Source organism: Mustela nivalis (genome assembly GCF_964662115.1).
Source record: "Mustela nivalis genome assembly, chromosome: 5".
In the NCBI taxonomy this organism is placed as follows: Eukaryota; Metazoa; Chordata; class Mammalia; order Carnivora; family Mustelidae; genus Mustela; species Mustela nivalis.
The window spans coordinates 137,127,356-137,142,793 of record NC_139024.1 but is presented as its reverse complement, the minus strand read 5'-3'; the positions used below and the strand labels follow the sequence as shown (position 1 = coordinate 137,142,793).

The 15,438-nt window shown below is 41.9% G+C and overlaps 2 protein-coding genes across 9 annotated transcripts in view; one reads left to right on the top strand and one right to left on the bottom strand.

Annotated features, from left to right (window-relative positions):
* FARS2 (phenylalanyl-tRNA synthetase 2, mitochondrial) overlaps window positions 1–4,552 on the bottom strand; it is a 519,420-nt gene extending 514,868 nt beyond the window's left edge. For 2 of the 8 annotated variants that reach the window (XM_082731032.1, XM_082731031.1), the window contains exon 1: window positions 3,834–3,972. The gene's annotated coding sequence lies outside the window, so the exon portion shown is untranslated. Of the gene's footprint in view, window positions 1–3,833 lie in introns of all 8 variants that reach the window. The other 6 variants (XM_082731026.1, XM_082731036.1, XM_082731034.1 and 3 more) reach the window with 6 other exon arrangements.
* A 24-nt stretch (window positions 4,553–4,576) lies between these two features.
* LYRM4 (LYR motif containing 4) overlaps window positions 4,577–15,438 on the top strand; it is a 166,252-nt gene continuing 155,390 nt past the window's right edge. Inside the window, exon 1 of the mRNA XM_082731037.1 lies at window positions 4,577–4,865. Coding sequence (XP_082587163.1) covers window positions 4,780–4,865 — 86 coding nt within the window. The 5' untranslated portion in view covers window positions 4,577–4,779. The remainder of the gene's footprint in view (window positions 4,866–15,438) is intronic.

Genomic DNA, 15,438 nt, shown 5'->3' with positions numbered 1-15,438 from the left:
CCTACTCTCTCCTTCAAAAGGCCCTCCCTCATTGTTCCTTAGGCTGTGATCATCTTTCCCTAAATCTCACTCAGACTTTCTCTTCTTTATCCTTTCTAAGGGTAAACCTTCATTCAGCAGTAACCATCTTACCACCATACCCACACATCCAAATTCCTGTAATTCAAGGCCCAGCTCAAACCTAAATTCTCTCAAGTCCAACAAGAACACTACCACCTCCAAAAAGCCCCCTAATTCCCAGAGATCACTGTTTCTCTATCAGGCTGCAACCAATCACCTGGGTAATAAAAAAAAAATTTAAAAAAAAAATTTCTTCCCTGAAGCCTGGTCATCAGCTACATTCACTTTGTCCATCTGAGGTGTGGCCCAGGCATCATCCACGGAAGCGACCTCCCATGCTAAGACCGCACAATGCTTCCCCAGTACTTCCCCTGCAGCACTTTGTACTTTCTACTTTAATTACATAGAGATTGTATGTAAACTGTGAACTTCTGGAAAATGGGATCAGTATTTGATGTATAGCCCTCAAATACCCACAAGAACATTGGCTTGATCTACCAGGCTGGTCAACCATGTTAAATGCAGAGGTAAACAGCATTTCAGCACTCCTAGAATAGACGATCAAAAATATGGCTTAAAACAACACCTGAAAAACCAACCTACATTTCAATAGTTCAGATGTTAAATTCTACTTGGGTGAACTAGCCAACGCTGAAGAAATAAATTTAACACCAAAACAGAAGAAATGTCATTATAATGAATGAGGTACAGACTAACCCTGTCTGGTTTCATAGATGGTCTCTCCCATACCCTCTCCCAGAGTTCCCTGAATGGGTCATACGCACTCGTGCCTCCACACTTGGAATATACACTACAAGTTCTTACCACATTCTTCACCTGGTTGTTACTAGCTCATTGTGGAAACACCTTCTATGATGAGAAGTCTCCCCGTAGATCAAAGTCTTAGTTGAATGGCCCTCTTCTGCACTCCCCAGATACCTGGTAATATTATCCCTATCATAGCACCTGTCACAACAAATTAATATTTCGTTTGTCTAGTTCCCTGTCCATTTCTGGAGAGAAGGACTCTCTGCATGGTAACTCCATCATCCTGGATAATACACGGCACTTAGGAAGAGTTCAATAATGTTGACTAAATGAGTGAATGAGAATGAGGCCTTCGGTTTCTGCCTCTTAAATTGATACCCAAGGTCTCTTCCAGCTTCGTAGTCTATTAGAATGATCAATAAAAACAAATGACAACTACATATAATAAAGATTTAGATCCACATTTAATTTCTAAATCATACTGTGACAAGTTGGTCATTCAGACAAGATTTTTCTTTACACATTGTTTTAATATTTAAGCCTAAGATAATAAACTTCTGTCCTACTATTTATTATGTTTGGGGAAATTTCCTTTCAAAAAGCATTAAATGCCCATTAGTAATCCAGCAATCTAACTTTAATACAAGGTAATACATCCTTTTCCATAGGTAAATATTTCTTAAGTATTGACAGGTGAATACTAAGGCAATTTTTACATTTTGAAGCCTAGATGGTAATAAGTAGGTACTGCTACCTTTTAGTCAGTACCTAAAACAATATTCAGCCCAGAATAGATGCATATTAAAGGACATATAAATAAGTAATTCTCAGGTACTGACCCAATTCCAGTTTCAACCTCAAATGGAGCTATTATTGAAACTAGTCACCTCTGCAATAAAGATGTACAAAAATAGAAATTAAGCTTTGGAATGTAATTTTTTTTATTAGTTGTTCAAGGCAATGATTTCCAAGATACCGGTATATTATTTGAAATACAGTAAAAGTATTTTTGTGAGGACAGCATTGAATCTACTGGGAATCTCCCACTTTCCTAATCTCAACTATTCTTTATACTAACAGATGACTAGGCTACCCAAACAAACTAAACTTTATATGTTTCTTTGAAAAGCTTTATTTGATTATGATGTTAAGGTCATTGTGATACATTAATTGCATACATTAATGATTAAATTGCCTGATAATTAGACATAAAGACTGCAGACAGGAATAATTACTCCAATTTCATTTTGTAGATGATAGCAATATATAATAAAGCAAGCCCTACTAATTTTTTTTAAGTTTATTTAAGTAATCTCTACAACCAATCTTGGCCTCAAACTCACAAACCTGAGATTAAGAGTCACATGCTCTACAACTGAGCCAGTCAGGCCCCCCACTTGTTTGTTTTGTTAAACAAACCAAAATAACTTTCATGTTTTTTTTCCTTTTACCTTGATAGCTTTCTCTAGTCTTGTAGTTTTCCCAGGTGTTGCATGTTATATCATTAGCACTCCTGTACCATATTAAGAGAAAATGGCTCCTGATCTTACTCTGTGGTAAGGTGCAATTCCCTTGGTCTTGAACCTTTAAGTAATGCCAAGAAAAACTCAAATATTAAAATCTCTTTCAGTAACCTTGAGGTAAGAGCATCCTGCAAGAGTGACAAAAGTTGGGATGCCTGGGTGGCTCAGTAGGTTAGACCCCTGCCTTCGGCTCCGGTCCTGATCCCAGGGTCCTAGGATCCAGCACCAAATCTGGCTCCTAGCTCAACGGGGAGCCTGCTCTTCTCTCCACCTCTGCCTGCCACTCTAATTGCTTGTGCGCACACGTGTTCTCCCTCTCTCTCTCTCTCTCTGACAAATCAAAAAATCTTTAAAAAAAAAAAAAAGAGCGAGAAAAGTTCAGATACCCTGTAGAAAACCCTATTTTGATACTTATATTTGTGGGAGACCTTAAAAACAAACAAACAAAACAAAACAAAGAAAGAAAGAAGAGAAAAAGGAAGTTTAATAATGATAGTATGTTCTCTCCGGGGGGCTGGGTGTTCAGTCGGTTAATCCTCTGCCTTCAGCTCAGGTCATGATCTTGGGCTCCTGGATTCAAACCCAGAGAGGGGCTCTCTGCTCATTAGCAAGTCAGTTTCTCCCTCTCTTTGTGATCTCTCTTGCTTTCGCTCTCTCAAATAAATAAATAAAATATTTTTTTAAAAAGTATGTTCTCTTCCACCTTTTTAAAAAATGCTATTACACTGTAACGAGTAATATTAACACGTACACCTGGGTGCAAGGACACCACGTTGCAAGTACATTAAAGTGCAGCAAGATCAGAAAAGTGTTTCCTGCTCCTAAAGTTCCAGAAAATACGAGACTTTGATATAAAGCAAGGGTCATTTTAAAACCTCGCAAACTTAAAAGAGATGACATACAACCACAATTCAGTGGCTGAAGAAGAACGGATGTTGAGGCAAATTTGCTTTGGACGTCTAAAGCCACTCCTAGCTGTATTCTGAGCAGAAAACCGTGGCTCTTCTTAAAGTTGACTACAGACAGAGAAAGTCCTAAAATAAGACAGGTGCTTTGCAAACACAGTAACTACAACTAGCTCAGGCTTCTCTGCGCCCGGTCCTACGTTCAAGGATCACAACGACCGACTTTATTCACCACTGTAACAAGGTGATTCTGGAAAGCTGACGTCTTCAGAGAAAGACCAAGACAGAAAACTTAGCCACGAAGATCTTCAAGAGAAAACTTGCTCGGCTTCTTGCTTTGGGTGTGAAGAGAGTCCTTAAATCCCTTAAGTTTTCCCAATTAATTACCCACGCCACGCCACGCCACCTTTTGTAAACAGTAGATGACAAAACCCTTCGGGAGTGAAAAACTCAAAAGCAAAACCTTCAGAGCTCAAGGAACACCTTAAAAAGGAGGAAATCCCGTGGCCAAGTAACTCCCCACACCAGGACTGACCGCCCGCGTCGCACCCCACGCTGCAGGGAGGCCGGCACTTACCCACCGCTCGCCCAGGAGACCCGAACCTGGGTGTTTCAAACTCTGAAGCGTGGCACGCTGCCTACTCTCCTGGGGAAGGCTCTTACCCGACGCACCCCCTCCCTTAAAGATACCCTCACAGCACGCTGGGCGCTGCCATTTTGACAAAAAGGGGGTCCTTGCTCCTGAGGCCCTTAGCAGGCCGCCCTGAGCGTAGCCGGAGGACCAGGGAGTCCCTCACTCATCGCCTCTGCGACCCCCTCGGCGCGTCCCGTCCCTGCGCTCAGAAAGCGCCCGGCCCTGGGAGCCCACAGACAGAGCTCGTAACATAAAAGCGCCCCGGAAAACCCCGCTCGGCCTCTCAGGCAGCGCAGAGGGCGGCCCCAGCGCAAGGGGCGGGTCATCTGCGGCCGGGGGCGGAGCGTCGACCTGGGGCGCGCTCGGTAACCCTGGCAACGCGCCCTCGGGCCTCGCGGAGGTGCGACTAGGCGCTGCGGTGGGAGACTAAGTGTCCCCGCTACGACCCCAAGCCGTTCGCGAAGGCGCTCCTAGACGGGCTGCACGCACTCCGTGCTTGGGCTCCGGCCTGCGCCCCTCCACAGGCTCAGCCCTTTCCCTGCGGCCGTCCCCCCATCTCCGCCTCAGCCCTCCGGTAGGGCTGCTGCACGCCGGTTCCTCAGAGGCGCGGGCGGAGGACGGGAACGCCTCCGGGTCGGCGCCTCCCCCTTAAGCTGCCCGAAGCCCGCCTGCGCCCGCCTGCGCCCGCCTCCCGAGCGGCGCGCGACGCCCAGCGCCTCCAGGCGCGGGCCGGTGTTCACCCAGGCCCAGGCCCGGCCCGCGGGCGAGACCGAGCCACACCGCATTTTCTTTTATTTCGTTCGTGGTTTTGCGTAGACTGAAGTTTCGTGGGTTAGGTTAAAACTCGGGACCTTCTCGAAGAGGACCCATTTATTTTTTTCCTTCCAAAATGGCAGCCTCCAGCCGCGCACAAGTATTAGATCTGTACCGGGCGATGCTGAGAGAGAGCAAGCATTTCAGCGCCTACAATTACAGGTGACCCGGCGGGCGGCGGGGGCCGGGAGGTCCGGGGTGCGGGGAGCTCCTGTCCCGCGCCGGCGACTTCGGGACGGGGATGCGAAGGCTCCGCCGCCGGGAAGCGTGCGCCTGTCCACCAGCGTGGCTCTCTGAAACCTGGAGGGGGAAAGGGAGGGTGGGCTTGCGGGCTTGCCCTTCCTTGCATCAGAGGGACGTTCAGATCTTGTGATGTTTTCCCCCGCGTCGGACTCCCTGGTTCTCTGGGAGCGTGGTTACTGGTGTGTTTCCGCCGTGAGAAGAGTAGACGTGCAAGCTGCAGGTGCTCTCGCTGGGAGCCGTGTGTCGCATGCATAGAACTTGCCCCAGGTTTCAGAGACGGTAGAGGAAGCGAGCAGCCAGTAGCACATGTCCGAAAGCTGAAGCCTCGCTCTAGCCACTATCCTAGGTGCTTACTTAGCTTTCTTAGTTGCGAGAATCAAATTCTTTCTTCTTAGGACACTGGCTTTGAGGAGCGCGTGGGCGAAAACAGGGTTTGTAAGAAGGAGATTCAAAGAGCTGTAAAGGAAAGAAACTCAAAAACTTCTGGGATGGGAAACGTTTATCTTGGCCGCTTCAGATGGGATACCGCTTAAAGGATCTTTGTGGCAGGAGAATGAGTGTCTAAACTTCCGTCCCTCAGTGTAGCACACAACTTGCTTCATGCCTGCCCCCTTCTCATATTTGCTCCTGAGTCCCTTATTGATTTCATATCTCTTCTGTCTGCCTCACAGCCTCTCCTTTCTTTTTTGCTTCCTTATAATTTCTGGCCCATCGTTACTGTAGGTATTTTAATGATTTTCTCTCTGCATCCTTTCAGATTTGGTGTTTCCTACTAACTACCTGATCTTCTCAGCGTTGATCTGTATTTAATGCCAGGTCTCACTTTGGGTGACTGTCCAGCCTACGGATTGAGTGACCTAGGACAGAGTCTGATCAAATAGGCACTACCCTCCCAATGGATATATATGAGTTGGCAGGCCCTGTGATAAGGAGACTCATTACACCGTTGGTTATGGGACAGACTACTAAACCTCTCAAGCAATGACTAATTTTTAGATATCTGCATAGAAAAGGTATTCATCTTGTAAATTTGAAAACAGTACTACCAGTGAGACCAGTCAAATGGTTGAAAGAAACATTTCATAGGAGAGCATAATTTTACTTAATGACTTTGTCTTTAGAAGGTAAAGTTTGTAAATATTAGGAATACTGGTGAAATTTTTGACGAAAAATTAACCAAGTTCCTAGCACCAAGAACTTCAAGTCTGTTGAAGACACTGACAAAATATGCAAGTGAGTAAGTGGTAACCAGTTATTTGCAGTCTGAAAGAAGATAGTTTGTCATTTAAATTTCCTAAGAATGAACAAGAACTGAGAATCAGCACACAGGCCACACACTGGAGGGTACCCTAGGTATCCCATACGTATCTAGAGTGGATATGAAAGCACATCACCAAGGAGTCTTCAGAGAATATGTAATATGTAATCTTCAACAAGCCACTCAACTGTAGTAGTTCAGTATTCTTTTTTTTTTTTTTAAAGATTTTATTTATTTATTTGTCAGAGAGAGAGTGAGTGAGAGCGAGCACAGGCAGACAGAGTGGAAGGAAGAGTCAGAGGGAGAAGCAGGCTCCCTGCGGAGCAAGGAGCCCGATGTGGGACTCTATCCCAGGACGCTGGGATCATGACCTGAGCCGAAGGCAGCTGCTTAACCAACTGAGCCACCCAGGCATCCCTTCAGTATTCTTGTTTATAAAATTTGCTTGTTGGACTAGGTAATCTCTGAGGACTCTTCCATTACTAAAAATGTATTTGGAAATGATTTATGAGCCAGGTGGTGAAATCCACATTTGAGACAAAATTTTTATGAAGTGAATAAATGCCAAGTCAACAGGAGTAAACTGCAAGAAAACCATTCAAAGTTGTAACTGGTGGGCAGAAAATTGGAAACAAGTTTTTGTATGAGCCACTGTAAGGTAATTTACATTTAGAAAATAATTGTTCAAATTATACATTGAGTTGTTTTTGAACTAAATTTATTACACACATGTAACTGTATTAACTATAGGAATCTGGTAACACATGTAACTGTATTAACTATAGGAATCTGGTAATCATTTCATACTTTCTTGAAATCATGGACCTAAAACCTGAGATTCCCACTAGTATGATCACTAACTAACTTACTTGTTAAAAAATAATGTCCTTCTGTATTAAAGCTGTATCTTGTGAATTTCAAAAAGAGCCCCTTTTCCCTTGTGAAGTTCTCTCTATTGGACAATGCCCTTTAAACACTCTTGAGTTCATCCTTTTTTTGAGATTCAGCTCAATCATGACCTTCTCAGGACAAAGATTTTCCCAATTCTCCTCATCCACAACCCAGCCTCCATCCAAACAGGTCCATTTTACTTCAGTACTTCCAAAAACTTGTCTGAAGACTAATTTGCCCTGTGTGCAAAACCTGGAGAGCTTTGGGTTCAGCAAAGCACCTACCATCAATGGCTTTTTTAACAAACCCCAGTGGGACACAGTTATAGAAACCATTTTCACAAACTGTATTAAGTGCTGTGATGGGCATGCACAGGGGTAGAACCAAGAACATGTCCCAGAAGATGACATTGGGTCAAAGGTGTGAATCAGCATAGTAGCTCAGATAACAACAAACTGTAGAAGATTATTTAATTGCTAGAGAGTTAAGTGTGATTCAGGGGGTGACAGAGGATGAGACTGAGACACAGAAAGATTAAGTATAAAGTTGTGCCATTAACTGACTGAAGTACAGAAATAGCTGGTCTTATGACAAGACTTATGAATACATCTTCAGACATCTTGAGTGAAGGTCATCTGATGCCCAGCAAAGGCAGTTACTCACAAGAGTGTAAAGCTCAGGGAAGCAAACAGGGCTGGAGTTACCATCATCACTTACTTGCTGTATGACCCTGGAAGAGTCATTTCACTTCTCAGTTTGGCAGTTTCTTAATCCGTAGAATAGAAATTCTGTGAAACAGAGATAATTTACCTCTCAGAGGTTGAAGTTTAAATGAGTTAATACATGTCAAGTGCCTTTTGTACTTGAGGCACCTTGTGGCTCAGTTGGTTAAGCATCCAAGTCTTGATTTCAGCTCAGGTCATGATCTCAGGGTTGTGAGATGGAGCCCCATGTCTTGGGGCTCTGAGGTGGGCATGGAGCGTGCTCAAGGTTCTCCCTTTCCTCCTTTGGTCCCCCACCCTGACATGTGTACACCCTCTCTGTTAAAAAAAAAAGTCTTGATATTAGGCAAAATTTTTAGGAAGAGCATTTAGGGTGGTTGTTCTAAACTGGGGACAATTTTATCTGACAATATCTGGAGACATTTTTGTTGTCACAGTTTGGGTGGGAGGATACTAGTGGCCAGGGATGCTGCTAAACACAGAATCCCCCATAATAAAGAATTACCTGACCCAAAATGTTAAGCATACCAAGACTGAGAAATTTAGTATATGGTGACAAAATCAGTGGGATAAGGATGCTGTTCTAGAGAACATCAAAATTTAAGGGGTTGGTCAAAGAAGAGCCACGAAAGGAGGCCAAGAGATATAGTCTAAGAATGTGGTCCTCCAACTTAAGGGTCTCAGGATTCTTTTACATTCTTTTTTTTTTTTTTAAAGATTTTATTTATTTATTTGAAAGACGGAGATCACAAGTAGGCAGAGAGTCAGGCAGAGAGAGAGAGAGAGGGAAGCAGGCTTCCTGCGGAGCAGGGAGCCCGATGCGGGGCTCGATCCCAGGACCCTGAGATCATGACCTGAGCCAAAGGCAGCAGCCCAAACCACTGAGCCACCCAGGCGCCCCTCTTTTACATTCTTAAATGTAACTGAGGACCCAAAAGCTTTGTGTATGTGTGCCATAGTTATCAATATCATATTAAAAAATCAAAACTAAAACATCTTAAAATGCCTATTTTTAAATGAATTGATAAACCCATTACATACAAACAAAAATAACATTTTTATGATAAGTGACCATTAAATTAGTGACAAGTGACGTTCGACATTTTTGCAAGTCTCTTTAATGTTTGTCTTAGCAAAAGAAGGGTAGATTCTTATATTTGTGTCTGCCTACAGCCTGTTGTTGTATCACATGTCCTTTAGCCTCTGGGAGATTCCACTATACACTCATAAGAAAATGAGAGTGGAACTGGCAAATGTCTTAGTATTATATTATAAAACAGTTTTTCTGGTGGATCCCCTGAAAAGGTCTCAGAGACCCCCCACTGACTCCTGGCCCACACTTGGATAACATTGTAGTGTCTAAAAATGAGCAGAGAACAAGCGAGGAGAGTAGTATCACAGAAGTCAACATAGTCACGTGTTTCGGAAAAGTGGTCAGGGGCACCTGTTTTAGCAAGATCCAATAAAGAAAGATGGAAATATGGTCCCTGGTGTTGGCAGTATGGAAATCTCTAGAGACCTTTACTTGAGCAGTGTTAGTGAGGTAGTTAAGGCAAAACCTGGATTGTGGAGATTGAGAAGTGAGTCAGAAGGAAGTAAACAGCCACAGTGAGTGTAAACCAACCCACCACTCCAGGAAGTCTGGTTAATGTGATATGGGAGTTTGGATAACTGCTAGAGGAAGACCCACAAGGGGTGAGAAGTGGTGTGTCTGAGAGCACAGTTGGTTTTAGGACAGGAGGAGGGACACTTTTTCATCAGTGGGGTGAAGGAGGTGAAGATAGGAAAAGATGGGAAATTGAGGTGATTCATGCCTTACCTGACAGCCAGTTTCTAGATAAAGTGGAAAGTAAGTGGACATGAAGGCAGCACTGTGCTCTCAGATTTATTTTTACACATGTCAAACACTACTGTTGTGGGTTTACTTGAGTCTGCCATTCATTTCTTGAAAGCAGAAATTCTGTTTTAGGTCTTTATCCCTAGTGCTTAGCACAATAACTATGCAGTATGTATTTATAATTATTTATTAAAAAGTAAGATGAAATTGTATTCAGAGATGATTTTTATCAGTGAGTTCTCCTCTTACAGGTTAAAAATAATGTAAAATTTGAGAAAAAGCAAAAATAATGCCCAAACGCTTACCAAATTGAGTATCAGAACTCCTCCTTTCTTCATTAAATATATATATTTTTAATTTTTTATAAACATATAATATATTTTTATCCCCAAGGGTACAGGTCTGTGAATTGCCAGGTTTACAGACTTCACAGCACTCATCATAGCACATACCCTCTGCAATGTCCATAACCCCACCCCCCTTCTCTCAACCCCCCTCCCCCCAGGAACCCTCAGTTTGTTTTGTGAGATTAAGAGTTACTTATGGTTTGTCTCCCTCCCAATCCCATCTTGTTTCATTTATTCTTCTCCTACCCCCTTCACCCCCCATATTGCATCAACACTTCCTCATATCAAGGAGATCATATGACAGTAGTCTTTCTTCGTTTGATTTATTTCGCTAAGCATGATACGCTCTAGGTCCATCCACGTTGTCGCAAATGGCAAGATTTCATTTCTTTTGATGGCTGCATAGTATTCCATTGTGTATATATACCACATCTTCTTGATCCATTCATCTGTTGATGGACATCTAGGTACTTTCCATAGTTTGGTTATTGTGGACATTGCTGCTATAAACATTCGGGTGCACACACCCCTTCGGATCACTACGTTTGTATCTTTAGGGTAAATACCCAGTAGTGCAATTGCTGGGTCATAGGGCAGTTCTATTTTCAACATTTTGAGGAACCTCCATGCTGTTTTCCAGAGTGGTTGCACCAGCATGCATTCCCACCAACAGTGTAGGAGGGTTCCCCTTTCTCTGCATCCTTGCCAGCATCTGTCATTTTTTGACTTGTTAATTTTAGCCTTTGTGACTGGTGTGAGGTGGTATCTGATTGTGGTTTTGATTTGTATTTCCCTGATGCCAAGTAATATGGAGCACTTTTTCATGTGTCTGTTGGCCATCTGGATGTCTTCTTTGCAGAAATGTCTGTTCATGTCCTCTGTCCATTTCTTGATTGGATTATTTGTTCTTTGGGTGTTGAGTTTGCTAAGTTCTTTATAGATTTTGGACACTAGTCCTTTATCTGATATGTCGTTTGCAAATATCTTCTCCCATTCTGTCAGTTGTCTTTTGGTTTTGTTAACTGTTTCCTTTGCTCTGCAAAAGCTTTTGATCTTGATAAAATCCCAATACTTCATTTTTGACCTTGCTTCCCTTGCCTTTGGCGATGTTCCTAGGAAGATGTTGCTGCAGCTGAGGTCAAAGAGGTTGCTGCCTGTGTTCTCCTCAAGGATTTTGATGGATTCCTTTCTCACATTGAGGTCCTTCATCCATTTTGAGTCTATATTCGTATGGGATGTAAGGAAATGGTCCAGTTTCATTTTTCTGCATGTGGCTGTCCAATTTTCCCAACATTTCCCAACAGCCTCATTCATTTATTGAAGAGGTTTTTTCCATTGGAAATTCTTTCCTGCTTTGTTGAAGATTAGTTGACCATAGAGTTGAGGGTCTATTTCTGGGCTTTCTATTCTGTTCCATTGATCTATGTGTCCTGTTTTTGTGCCAGTACCATGCTGTCTTGATGATGACACCTTTGAAATACAGCTTGAAGTCCGGAATTGTGATACCACCAACATTGGCTTTCTTTTTCAATATCCCTTTGGCTATTTGAGGTCTTTTCTGGTTCCATATAAATATTAGGATTATTTGTTCCATTTCTTTGAAAAAGATGGATGGTACTTTGATAGGAATTGCATTAAATGTGTAGATTGCTTTACGTAGCATAGACATTTTCACAATAATTATTCTTCCAATCCAGGAGCATGGAACATTTTTCCATTTCTTTGAGTCTTCCTTAATTTCTTTCATGAGTACTTTATAGTTTTCTGAGTATAGATTCTGTGCCTCTTTGGTTAGGTTTATTCCTAGGTATCTCATGGTTTTGGGTGCAGTTGTAAATGGGATTGACTCCTTAATTTCTCTTTCTTCTGTCTTGTTGTTGGTGTAGAAAAATGCAACTGATTTCTGTGCATTGATTTTATATCGTGACACTTTACTGAATTCCTGTACAAGTTCTAGCAGTTTCGGAGTGGACTCTTTGGGGTTTTCCACATATAATATCATATCATCTGTGAAGTGATCCTTTGACTTCTTCTTTGCCGATTTGGATGCCTTTAATTTCCTTTTGTTGTCTGATTGCTGAGGCTAGGACTTCTATTACTATGCTAAATAGCAGTGGTGATAATAGACATCCCTGCCGTGTTCCTGACCTTAGCGGAAAAGCTTTCAGTTTTTCTCCATTGAGAATGATATTTGCGGTGGGTTTTTCATAGATGGCTTTGATGATATTGAGGTATGTGCCCTCTATCCCTACACTTTGAAGAGTTTTGATCAGGAAGGGGTGCTGTACTTTGTCAAATGCTTTTTCAGCATCTATTGAGAGTATCATATGGTTCTTGTTCTTTCTTTTATTGATGTGTTTTTTATCATATTGATTGATTTGCAGATGTTGAACCAACCTTGCAGCCCTGGAATAAATCCCACTTGGTCGTGGTGAATAATCCTTTTAATGTACTGTTGAATCCTATTGGCTAATATTTTGGTGAGGATTTTCGCATCTGTGTTCATCAAGGATATTGGTCTATAGCTCTCTTTTTTGATGGGATCCTTGTCTGGTTTGGGGATCAAGGTGATGCTGGCCTCATAAAATGAGTTTGGAAGTTTTCCTTCCATTTCTATTTTTTGGAACAGTTTGAGGAGAATAGGAATTAGTTCTTCTTTAAATGTTTGGTAGAATTCCCCCGGGAAGCCGTCTGGCCCTGGGCTTTTGTTTGTTTGGAGATTTTTAATGACTGTTTCAATCTCCTTACTGGTTATGGGTCTCTTCAGGCTTTCTACTTCTTCCTGGTTCAGTGGTGGTAGTTTATATGTTTCTAGGAATGCATCCATTTCTTCCAGATTGTCAAATTTATTGGCATAGAGTTGCTCATAGTATGTTCTTATAATAGTTTGTATTTCTTTGGTGTTAGCAGCTGTGATCTCTCCTCTTTCATTCATGATTTTATTTATTTGGGTCCTTTCTCTTTTCTTTTTGATAAGTCGGGCCAGGGGTTTATCAATTTTATTAATTCTTTCAAAGAACCAGCTCCTACTTTCGTTGATTTTTTCTATTGTTTTTTTGGTTTCTATTTCATTGATTTCTGCTCTGATCTTTATGATTTCTCTTCTCCTGCTGGGCTTAGGGTTTCTTTCTTGTTCTTTCTCCAGCTCCTTTAGGTGTAGGGTTAGGTTGTGTACCTGAGACCTTTCTTGTTTCTTGAGAAAGGCTTGTACCGCTATATATTTTCCTCTCAGGACTGCCTTTGTTGTGTCCCACAGATTTTGAACCGTTGTGTTTTCATTATCATTTGTATCCATGATTTTTTTCAATTCTTCTTTAATTTCCTGGTTGACCCATTCGTTCTTTAGAAGGATGCTGTTTAGTCTCCATGTATTTGGGTTCTTTCCAAACTTCCTCTTGTGGTTGAGTTCTAGCTTCAGAGCATTGTGGTCTGAAAATACACAGCGAATGATTCCAATCTTTTGATACTGGTTGAGATATGATTTAGGACCAAGGATGTTATCTATTCTGGAGAATGTTCCATGTGCACTAGAGAAGAATGTGTATTCTGTTGCTTTGGGATGAAATATTCTGAATATATCTGTGATGTCCATCTGGTCCAGTGTGTCATTTAAGGCTTTTATTTACTTGTTTATCTTTTGCTTGGATGATCTGCCCATTTCAGTGAGGGGAGTGTTAAAGTCCCTTACTATTATTGTATTATTGTTGATGTGTTTCTCTGATTTTGTTATTAATTGGTTTATATAGTTGGCTGCTCCCATGTTGGAGGCATAGATATTTAAAATTGTTAGATCTTCTTGTTGGACGGACCCTTTGAGTATGATATAGTGTCCTTCCTCATCTCTTATTATAGTCTTTGGCTTAAAATCTAATTGATCTGATATAAGGATTGCCACTCCTGCTTTCTTCTGATGTCCATTAGCATGGTAAATTCTCCCCCCCGCCAGGGGTTTTTTTTTTTTTTCCATTTATTTATTTATTTATTTGACAGAGATCACAAGTAGGCAGAGAGGCAGGCAGGGAGAGAGGAAGGGAAGCAGGCTCCCTGCCGAGCAGAGAGCCAGATGCAGGGCTCAATCCCAGGACCCTGGGATCATGACCTGAGCCAAAGACTGAGGCTTTAAACCACTGAGCCACCCAGGCGCCCCCCCCCCCCCACTTTAAATCTGGAGGTGTCTTCGGGCTTAAAATGAGTTTCTTGTAGGCAACATATAGATGGGTTTTGTTTTTTTATCCATTCTGATATCGTGTGTCTTTTGATTGGGGCATTTAGCCCATTAACATTCAGGGTAACTATTGAGAGATATGAATTTAGTGCCATTGTATTGCCTGTAAGGTGACTGTTACTGTATATGGTCTCTGTTCCTTTCTGATCTACCACTTGTAGGCTCTCTCTTTGCTTAGAGGACCCCTTTCAATATTTCCTGTAGAGCTGGTTTGGTTTTGCAAATTCTTTAAGTTTTTGTTTGTCCTGGAAGCTTTTAATCTCTCCTTCTATTTTCAATGATAGCCTAGCTGGATATAGTATTCTTGGCTGCATGTTTTTCTCATTTAGTGCTCTGAAAATATCATGCCAGCTCTTTCTGGCCTGCCAGGTCTCTGTGGATAAGTCTGCTGCCAATCTAATAATTTTACCATTGTATATTACAGACTTCTTTTCCTGGACTCTTTTCAGGATTTTCTCTTTGTCACTAAGACTTGTAAATTTTACTATTAGGTGACGGGGTGTGGACCTATTCTTATTGATTTTGAGGGTCGATCTCTGTGCCTCCTGAATTTTGATGCTTGTTCCCTTTGCCATATTGGGGAAATTCTCTCCAATAATTCTCTCCAGTATACCTTCTGCTCCCCTCTCTTCTTCTTCTGGAATCCCAATTATTCTAATGTTGTTTCGTCTTACGGGGTCACTTATCTCTCGAATTCTCCCCTCGTGGTCCAGTAGCTGTTTGTCCCTCTTTTGCTCAGCTTCTTTATTCTCTGTCATTTGGTCTTCTATATCGCTAATTCTTTCTTCTGCCTCATTTATCCTAGCAGTGAGAGCCTCCATTTTTTATTGCACCTCATTAATCGCTTTTTTAATTTCAACTTGGTTAGATTTTAGTTCTTTTATTTCTCCAGAAAGGGCTTTTATATCTCCTGAGAGGGTTTCTCTAATATCTTCCATGCCTTTTTCAAGCCCGGCTAGAACCTTGAGAATTGTCATTCTGAACTCTAGATTTGACATAATACCAATGTCTGTACTGATTAGGTCCCTAACCTTCGGTACTGCCTCTTGTTCTTTTTTTTGTGGTGAATTTTTCCGCCTTGTCATTTTGTCCAGATAAGAGTATATGAAGGAGCAAGTAAAATACTAAAAGGGTAGCAACAACCCCAGGAAAATATGCTTTAACCAAATCAGAAGAGATCCCAAATCATGAGGGGGGGGAAAAGGGGATAAA